At 67.9% G+C, this 9612-nt stretch overlaps 2 protein-coding genes across 2 annotated transcripts; one reads left to right on the top strand and one right to left on the bottom strand.

The window, feature by feature from the left end:
- The first annotated feature begins 8 nt into the window (after nucleotides 1-8).
- LOC113962572 (serine hydroxymethyltransferase, mitochondrial-like) lies at nucleotides 9-3875 on the top strand. Its single transcript, XM_027673332.1, has 11 exons — nucleotides 9-161; nucleotides 265-344; nucleotides 491-692; nucleotides 777-858; nucleotides 1390-1512; nucleotides 1842-1981; nucleotides 2106-2271; nucleotides 2360-2459; nucleotides 2595-2750; nucleotides 3143-3250; nucleotides 3466-3875. The coding sequence occupies exons 3-11, from the start codon at nucleotides 664-666 to the stop codon at nucleotides 3591-3593; spliced, it is 1032 nt and encodes a 343-aa protein (XP_027529133.1). The 5' UTR covers nucleotides 9-161; nucleotides 265-344; nucleotides 491-663; the 3' UTR covers nucleotides 3594-3875.
- Nucleotides 3876-4399: 524 nt separating this feature from the next.
- On the bottom strand, nucleotides 4400-9323 carry LOC113962571 (NADH dehydrogenase [ubiquinone] 1 alpha subcomplex subunit 4-like 2). The gene is made up of 4 exons (XM_027673331.1): nucleotides 9220-9323; nucleotides 6434-6522; nucleotides 4917-4977; nucleotides 4400-4669 (listed from the first exon to the last, which is right to left on the bottom strand). The coding sequence occupies exons 1-4, from the start codon at nucleotides 9274-9276 to the stop codon at nucleotides 4613-4615; spliced, it is 264 nt and encodes an 87-aa protein (XP_027529132.1). The 5' UTR covers nucleotides 9277-9323; the 3' UTR covers nucleotides 4400-4612.
- Nucleotides 9324-9612: the final 289 nt, after the last annotated feature.

The raw sequence follows: 9612 nt of genomic DNA on the forward strand, positions 1-9612 counted from the left end.
AACGGGCACAGCACGGCTCTGCTGCCACCGCTGCCACCACCGGGCACGTGCCGGGGTGGACGGGGCAGGAGAGCCTGGCCGAGAGCGACCCCGAGGTCTGGAGCCTGGTGCAGAAGGAGAAGGATCGGCAGTGCCGGGGGCTGGAGCTCATCGCCTCGGAGGTGGGGGCCGGGGGGGGCTTGGGGATGGGCCCAGGGGAACCCTCTGCTCGGGGCAGGGGGGGGTTTGGCGGCTCCAACTCTGACCCCCCCAGTTCTCCTCCAGAATTTCTGCAGCCGGGCAGCGCTGGAAGCTCTGGGCTCCTGCCTCAACAACAAGTACTCGGAGGGTTATCCTGGGAAGAGGTAAATGGGGGAATGGGCTGGGGGGGCATCAGGGGTCCCTCTGCAGCCAGGATTGAGCTGCAGGAGAGATTTCCCCAAAGGGGGGGCTGCCCTCTGCACTGGGGCTGGCAGGGGGAGCCCCCATAAGCCCGTGCCGTGTCCCCCAGGTACTACGGGGGGGGCCGAGGTGGTGGATCAGATCGAGCTGCTGTGCGAGCGGCGGGCGCTCGAGGCCTTCGACCTGGACCCCGCGCGCTGGGGCGTCAACGTTCAGCCCTACTCGGGCTCCCCGGCCAACTTCGCCGCCTACACGGCCCTGCTGCAGCCCCACGACCGCCTCATGGGGCTGGACCTGCCCGACGGGGGCCAGTGAGTGGGGGGGATTTGGGGAGGGGGGGCCTGGATCCCGCTGCCTCCCGGGGGTCCCGGGCTCACCCCGCGCCTCCCCCGCAGCCTCACCCACGGGTACATGTCCGACGTCAAGAGGATCTCGGCCACCTCCATCTTCTTCGAGTCGATGCCCTACAAGCTTGATGTGAGCTGAGGGGCGGGATCCAGGGGGGGGAAAGGGGGGGCTGTGGCTGTGGATGGTCCCGGTGGTGCCCTGAGGTGCCCGAGCTGCTCCTGCCCTCCCCTCTGTGTCCCAGTGAGTCCCAGACATGTCCCCGTGCCATGGGAGATGCCCACGGCTCAGCCAGAGGTGCTGTGGTTAGAGCAGGGGGCGAAGGGGTGCCTTGGCAAGCTGTCTGTCTGTCTGTCCATCCATTCCTGGGCTGACTGAGCTTTCTTGTCCGCCTGTCCATCCCTCACAACCAGCCCTGGGGCTGACTGACCCGGCTGTCTCCTCCGTCCATCCCTGGGCCGACTGATGGGGCTGTCTGTCTGTCTGTCTGTCCATGTGTCTCACCCTGGGCTGTTTGTCCCTGGGCTCGCTGACCGAGCTGCCTGTCCCTCACCCAGCCGGCCGTGGGGCTGAGTGACCCGGTTCTGTCTGTCCATCTGTCCCTCACCCAGCCGGCCGTGGGGCTGAGTGACCCGGTTCTGTCTGTCTGTCTGTCCCTCACAGCCGGCCACGGGGCTGATCGACTACGAGCAGCTGGAGTTGACGGCGCGGCTCTTCCGTCCCCGGTTGGTCATCGCGGGCACCAGCGCCTACGCCCGGCTCATCGACTACGCCCGCATGAAGAGGGTGCGTGCCGGGGGGTCAGGGGGTCAGCGAGTGGCCACGGCATCCCCAGGGGTCAGTGGGTGGCCGCGGCATCCCCAGGGGTCAGCGGGCGACCACAGCGTCCCCAGGGGTCAGCGGGTGGCGGTGGCGTCCCCAGTGGTCAGCAGGTGGCCGCGGTGCCCCCAGGGGTCAGCGGGTGGCCACAGTGTCCCAGGGGACAGCGGGTGACCATGGCATCCCCAGGGGTCAGCAGGTGTCCCCAGTGGACAGCATGTGACCATGGTGAGCCCAGGGGTCAGTGGGTGGCTGCGGTGTCCCCAGGGGTCAGCGAGTGACCTCGGCCTCCCCAGGTGTGTGAGGAGGTCCGTGCGTACCTGCTGGCGGACATGGCCCACATCAGCGGGCTGGTGGCGGCCAAGGCCATCCCCTCGCCCTTCGAACACGCCGACGTCGTCACCAGCACCACCCACAAGACCCTGCGCGGCGCCAGGTGAGGCCGTGGCCACGTTCCGGGGGCTCCGTGTCCCGTGGGGACGGAGCTGCCCCGGGGCACTGGGGTCAGGGGGGGTCGGTGTCCCACGGGGTCGGTGTCCCACGGCGTCTCTCGCCCCCAGGTCGGGACTGATCTTCTACCGCAAGGGCGTGCGCTCCGTGGACCAGAAGACGGGCAAGGAGACGCTCTACGACCTGGAGGACAGGATCAACTTCTCCGTGTTCCCCTCCCTGCAGGGCGGCCCCCACAACCACGCCATCGCCGCCGTGGCCGTGGCCCTCAAACAGGTCTGGGCCGGGGCCGGGGTGGGGGGGCTCGGGGCAGGGGGGGGTGACCCGTGCCCCCCACGCTGACGGGGTGTCCCCTCGCTGCCAGGCCAGCTCCCCGGCCTTCCGGGAGTACTGCCAGCAGGTCCTGAGGAACGCCAAGGCCATGGCACAGGCGCTGCTGCAGCGCGGGTACACCCTGGTGTCAGGTAACGCTCTGTGCCCACTCTGTGCCCACCATCCCCGGGCACGACGGGGACGAGCTGTGCAGGGAAAGGGCAGCAAGGGGAGGGTTGGGGGTGCTCGGGGGGTCCTCACCCCCTCTCTTCCCCCTCGCTTTCCAGGGGGCACCGACAACCACCTGGTGCTGGTGGACCTGCGGCCCAAGGGCATGGACGGGGCGCGGGCGGAGCGGGTGCTGGAGCTCGTGTCCATCACCGCCAACAAGAACACGTGCCCGGGGGACAAGAGCGCCCTGACCCCGGGGGGGCTGCGCCTGGGTGAGGGATGGGCCCTGCGGGGGGGGGGTCCCGCCCGGCCCGGGGGGGGGGGGGGGGTCCTCGGGCTTTTGCCCCGGGGCATCCCCACTGCTTCACCCTTCTCTGAGGGCTCCCTGTGGGAGTTCGGAGCTGGTTCTGGCCCAGACCAGGGGCACAGGGGGCACAGACAGGGGCACAGACAGGGCACAGACAGGGGCACAGGACCCCATGGGGGCTGGCGGCTGGGGAGCTCCTTGTAGGGCTTGGGGAGCTCCTTGTGGGGCTTGGGGGAGCTCCTGGGGGGGCTGGGGGAGCTCCTGGGGGGGGGCTTGGGGAGCTCCTTGGGGGGCTTGGGGAGCTCCCTGGGGGCTGTTCCCCCATGGTGGTCCCAGCCCTGACGGGTCCATCCCCAGGTGCCCCCGCGCTGACCTCGCGCCACTTCCGCGAGGAGGATTTCCAGAAGGTCGTGGAGTTCATCGACGAGGGCATCGCGCTGGCCCTGGACGTCAAGAGCAAAACCAGTGAGTGGGGACGGGCCGTGTGTCCCCCCCGTCTCTCCCTGTGCCCCCCTGGGTGCCCACCGGCCCCTCTCCCTTTGGGGTGTGCCCCGTGCTGGTGCCAGCCCCGCTCCCCAGCCTGGCGGAGCTTCCCCTGCGGGTACCCGGGCAGGGGTGGGGTTGCCGTGGGGTCCCCCCCTTCCTCCCCCCCTGTGTGTGTGTCCCCCCCCCCCCCCCAGGTAAGCTCCAGGACTTCAAGACCTTCCTGCTGCAGGACCCCGAGACTCAGCGGCGCCTGGCCGAGCTCCGCCAGCGCGTCGAGACCTTCGCTCGTGCCTTCCCCATGCCCGGCTTCAGTGACCACTGAGGGGGGGGAAACCCCTCCTGCCGGGCTGGGGCCACCCGGGGGGGGGCGAGGGGAGGCTGAAACCCGCCCCCCTCTGCCCTTTCCCCGCTCCCCTTCGTCCCCCTTCAGCACCTTTGGGCGCTCCCTCCCCGTGGGGACGGCGCCCGCCCATCCTGCTCTCAGTGTTAGGGTGCAGAGACCCCCCCCCAGACCCTGACTGGAGGGGGGGGCACCACTTGTTACAGCCTCATCTTGCACTTTTCTATGGGGGGGGGTTGCTAATAAAAGCGGGGGCAGAGCCTGGAGGTGTGTGGGTGCTGCACTGGGGGGGTCTGGAGGTGTGTGGGTGCTGCACTGGGGGGGTTTTGGGGGTGGGTTGCTGGAGCCCCTCAGCGCTGCACCAGGAGAGCTGGGGGGGGGGGTCTCTGTGCCTCGGTGTCCCCGTCCTGGGGCTTCACCCGGTGGGCTCTGAGGGCAGGGGGTGACACTGAGCCCCAAAACAAGTCAGGGGGCCGTAGCCCAGGCTGCCCTCCCCCCCCTTTTCCTGCCCCGTGTCACGCCCCCAGCACACGTATGTGCATCCACACACGTGTGGTGTGACCCCTCCACCCCCTCGCCCTCTCCAGAGGGTCCAGGGTGGGGTCCGAGGGGGGACCTGGAGCGTGGGAGAGCGGAAATGCGGCACCCGGGGGGGGCTCCTGCTGCTTCCAGTGGGATGTGACCCCCCCCAGCCTTCCCGGGGGAGGGGGTGTGACAACATCTCCCGCATCAAAGGCCCTGGGAAACCATAAAGAATCCGGTTTGCTGCCCCCCCCCCTAGAATTTATTGCTGTCCTGGGAGTTCAGTGCAGGCACAACGTGACCGTGAGGGGCGCGGGGGCTCTGCAGGGATGTGGTTTATTTGGGGGGGGGGACTCGGCCACACAGTTTTGGGGGGCTGGGGGAGCGGTGGGACCTGTGTGCAGTGGCTTTGGCAGAGCTGGGGGGTTCTTCTGGCGGGGGTGGGTTCCCCCCCCACCCCAGCACGTCCCGGGGGGGGCTCAGAAGCTGGGACGCTCCTTCTTGAGGTTCTTGTAGTCGGTGGAAACTGCCAGAAACTGGAGAAGGGAGGGAGGTGAGGGGGGGGTCGTGATTCCCCTCCCTGCTGTCGCTGCAGCCCCGAGGTGAGGGGGGGACACACGCAGTGCCCCCCTCCCCAAATCTGAGCACAAGGAGCCGTGGGAACCATGAACCTCCACTCCAGGGCTGATCCCCCTTTCCCCTTCCCAAAGAAAACACGGTGCTTTGCCCTAAAAGTGGTTGCTCCCCCCTCCCCTGCCAGCCCCCAGTTCACCCAGTGCTCACTTTGTACTGGTCCGTGGGGCTCAGCTTATTCCAGGGCTCGGGGTTATTTTTGCGGTCCCAGCTGCGGGGGGGGGGTGATGGGGAGGGACATCAGCACCTGCAGGGAGTGGGGAGAGACCCCCCCCCCCCCCCTTGCCCCCCCCCCCAGTGCCCCCAGCCCCGGTGTCACCATCCCCAGTTCTCCTCGGAGCCTTCCCACACCGGACACATCCCGTCCTGTCCCGGGAGGGGCGTGGGGAGGCCACCAGAGCCGTGGGATGGGGTCCCTGGAGAGAGCAGCTCACGTCCCCCCCTCTTCCATCCCCCCCCCATCCTCTGGCGCTGGCCAAGAGCAGAATTTTCCATCTGGGAAGATGTTTGTGTGTGTTATTGGGGGATGGAGGGGGGGCCGTGCTGCAAGCGCAGCCCCCCCGGAGCTGTTAATGGCATTAATGTGCTGGGGGGGCTGTTGTGCCCCCCCCCCAAACACCCCCCTGCACTCCCACCCTCCAAGCCAAGGTGTCTGGATGTGCTAATTGCAGAGCTGAGCTCAGCTGGTGCCAGATTAAATCCATGAGTGGTTTTACCGGGAGCAAATAATTATTGTGAGCGAGGTGGGGGGGCTGTGGGGACACGGGAAAACCAGCCTGGTCCCCCCAGGATGTGGGGCTGTCCTGCCCATCTGTGATTCCACATCCCTCCCTCCACCCAGGCACCCCCTCCTCTGTCCCCACCCCTCCATCCATCCTCACACCTCTCCCTCCGCTCTTCCTTCCCCCCTGCTTTTGCCTGTCCCTCCCTCCCTCCCTCTCCCCATTCCTTCTCCAACCATCCATCTGCCCATTTCCCATTCCTCCCTCAGTCCCACCCTCCCCACACCCATCCCTCACCCATCCATCCCTCCATCCATCCTCACACCTCACACCCTTCCTCTTCCTCCGCTCGTTCTTCCATCCCTCCATCCCTCCATCCATCCCTCCATCCCCCATCCCTCCATCCCTCCATCCCTCCATCCCTCCCTCCATCCTCACACCTCTCCCTCTGCTCATCCTTTCCTGCTGGTTTTTGTCTCTCCCTCCCTCCCTCTCTTCATTCCCTCTCTCACCATCCATCCCACCCTTCCCCATTCCCCTCAGTTCCCTCCCCACATTTTTTCCCCTTGTCCCTCAGCCACACTCAGCTTTTCCCCACCTTGTCACCCACCCACCCACCCTCCTCCCAGAGGAGCTGGAGGAGCCCTTCTCCCCCCCCCCCCCCAAAACAAGGAGAGGGAACACAACCCCCCAGCTCCCCTCACCCCCTCGGGGCACCTCTGCACCCACATCTGCCCCCCACCACTCCCCAGGAAGGGGTCGGGTGTGTCTGGGCACCCCAAACACCCTCTCACCATATCGGGGCTGAGCCCCCCACGCTCTGAGGGTGTGGGGTGAGAGCCCGGGGGGGGCACGGGGTGAGAGATCAAGGGGTGCCCAGGGTCAACGCCCAAGGGGTGCCCGGGATGAGAGCCCGGGGGGTGCCCGGGGCACCCCAACCCGTACCTGACGTCGGGGCTGTACAGTGCCAGCCTCAGCAGGTACAGCACCGCGCTGCCCAGGCCCACACTGATGAAGCCAATGAGGGGAATGAGCTGCAGAGAGAAAGGGAGAGAGAGAGAGAGAGAAATGAAAAATACCCCAATAAAATGAATATTTATCAGGCGGACTGGAGAGTGAAAGGCAGAGCTGACACGCCGGGAGATTTACAGGGGGAATATGGCAGAGCAATCCTGTAGCCGGGCTGCAGTACACAGTGTAGCTGTCAGCTTGAGTGACTGAATTAAAAGAGGGAGAGAAAAATCGGCTCGTGCTGGAGAGGAATTGGATTTGGAATGAGAAATCGCTTCCCCTCTGCCCGTGGCTGCCCCGTGCTGGTGCTGCTGAGGACCCTGGGACCCCATTCCCAGCGTTTCCAGTGCCCCTGCTCAGGGTTGAGCCTGAGTTCACGGTTCCTTACTGAGGGACTCAGTCCTGGGCACCCCATTCCTGGCACTCCCAGCGTTTCCAGTGCCCCTGCTCGGGGCTGAGCCTTGGTCACGGCTCCTTGCCAAGGGACTCAGGCCTGGGCATCCCATTCCTGGCATTCCCAGTGTTTCCAGTGCCCCTGCCCAGGGCTGAGCCTTGGTCACGGTTCCTCACCGAGGGACTCAGTCCTGGGCACCCCATTCCTGGCACTCCCAGCATCCCCAGTGCCCCCGTTCGGGGCCAAGCCTCCACTGATGGTTCTTCCCTGAGGTTGAGCACCCCATTCCCAGCATTCCCAGGGTTCCCAGTTCTCCGGCTCAGGGCTGAGCATCAGCTCATGGTTCCTCCTGGAGGGACTCGGTCCCGGGCAGGGTTTGTCCCTGAGCCACACCATGACCTGGGCAGTGTCCCTGTCCCCCCACAGCCCCCCCAAGCCCCCCCCCCCCCCCCTCTGCACCATCTCCTGGCGGAGCTCGAGACAAGGAGTGTTCAGTTCCTCTTGCTGGAAAGGACTGGGACACACTGGGGCCAAGCAGCTGGGGGTCCAGAGCCGGTCTAGGGGGGCACTCGGTGACCCCTGAGAGCACGAGGTGCCCTCGCCCCCCTCCCCGTGCCCATCACAGCGGCTCCCGTCACACCTCGGCCGAGCGACACCGGTTCCATCTCCCCGTCTCGGCTCTCGCTGCCAATCCCCCAGTGCCCGGCGCGGCGCGGCCTCAATCGGAGCCGAGCCGAGGCTGCTTTGACCTCCCCCAAATTGCCGCGGCCCCCGCGCCGGGGAAGCCGCGGGCGCGGTAATGAGCCTGGCGCCAGCCGTGCCCCTGGGAGCCGGAGCCTCGCCGTGCCCATTAAACGGCGGCGGGGCCGCCGGAGCCGCCTCGACAACCCCCGGCCCCGTTCGAGCCTCTGCTCGGCGGCTGCAGCCAGAGACGGGGTCCCCAGACCCCCACCCGAACAGCCACCCCCCCGTGACTCAGTGTCCCCGCTCGGGTGGCACGTGGGAACACGCTGAAAAGGGTCACTGCGACCCCTCTGCCCACCACCACCAGCCCACAGCAGCGTCCCCCTGCCCAGCCCTCGCTCCCCACCGGCCCCCCCCGTCCTCTCCCAGTGCCCCCAGTACGGCCCAGCTCCCGCCCGGCGGCGCCCCGCTCAAGCCGAGCTGCGATGATGGAGCGCCCGGCAGATGCCAGCGCCCATCCAGGAGGGTCGGGGCCACCGGCGGATGACGGTCCCTGGCACCGGGTGCCAGCAGGAGCTGGCAGCAGCCTCTGCCCAAGCGCTGGCGAATGGAGAAGCCGCCGCAGCGCCGGGAGTTTGCTGTGGCTGCCGGAGGAGGTTCGGGGCGGCGGGTCCGTCTCACCATCTGCTGCCGACACCGCCTGGGTGATTAATGAATGCCCGGCAAGGATTCGGGGGGCTGCCAAGCCGCGGGTGCCAGCGGTGGAACCCCCCATTTCCCGCCGGTGGGTGGGCGGTGGGGAGCAGTGCCAGGCTCTGCCCCCGTGCCCGATCGGTGCCCACCGAGCAGTGCCAGCGGGTTCTGGTCCTGCGTGGCTGGGATGCCCATCAGTGCCAGGCATCCAGGAATCCACAGCCGAGCACTGGGACGGGTGGGTGACACCCCACAGGGGAGGGTGACACCGCAAAAATTGCCCCAGCAACAAACCCGCCGTGTACCAGCACCCAGGACCCCCCCCCGGGCCTTTACACCTCCAGTCTGGGGGTCTCTCTGTGCCCCCCAAGCCACTCCCAGCTCCTCAGCTGGAGAAACCGTGGCAGGAACAGGAACATCCCAAATCCTTCCGTTGGGCAGCGAGGATCACGCAGGAGGCCCGGCCTGGGCTGCCCATTGGGGGATGCTGGAAGCACCCCGGGGATCCTCTCTGCCCGTGCCCACGGTGCTGGTCCCTCCCTTGGCAGGGCTGGATGGAGGGCACGGGGTGGGAAGCACCGGGTGGTCTCACCTTTCCTTGGAGAAGGAGGGATGGGGACCCCCAGGACCCCCGGCTTAGCCAAAGGGTGCTGAGTGGGAGGATGGTGGGAAGGGGAGCGGGGATGGCACAGGACTGGCGGGCTGAGGAGGGTCTTGGGGAGCGTGGGGAAGAGGAGTTGGCACAGAGGGCAGAGGAAGGCACAAGGAATGCAGGGTGGGATGAAGAGAGAAGGACGTGGAGAAGCCCAGGGGCTCCTGGCACGTGCAAGAGACGGGCAAGGACGAGCCTGAAGGATGTGGGGCTGCCGGGGGGTCCCCGGGAGGAGGGACAGAGGGCAGGGGAGGGATGGGGGGGTCCCTGGAGGGAGGGGGGGGCCGGGTCACTCACTCCGGGGTGCCGTTTGACATGCCGGGAGAACATTCCTCCGCGCAGGGGGCCCTTCATGGCCGGGGTGGGGTCGGTCCGGCTGCGACGGCGGGTTCCCAGGTCCGACCGAGGATGGAGGGTGGGGAGGGTGGGCAGGAGGCGAGGGAGGCGTCTGCGGCCGGGCTGGGAGGGACGGGGCGGGTCGGGGACGGGGATCCCGGCCCGGGGACACACGGACAGCGAGGAGGGACAGGGGAGGCTTGGGACCAGATCCTGACCCCCGGCCCCTTCCGGCCTCCCCCGGGGTGACTGACGAGCTCTGGGCGTGGACCCCGAGGGCCCCCCCCGTGCCTCAGTTTCCCCTCCGCGCTCGGGACCGGCCCCGTCCCGCCCCGCGCGGCCCCGGCACGGGCG

The sequence above is a fragment of the Neopelma chrysocephalum genome, unplaced genomic scaffold (genome assembly GCF_003984885.1).
Source record: "Neopelma chrysocephalum unplaced genomic scaffold, ASM398488v2 Primary Assembly neopelma1_182853, whole genome shotgun sequence".
In the NCBI taxonomy this organism is placed as follows: Eukaryota; Metazoa; Chordata; class Aves; order Passeriformes; family Pipridae; genus Neopelma; species Neopelma chrysocephalum.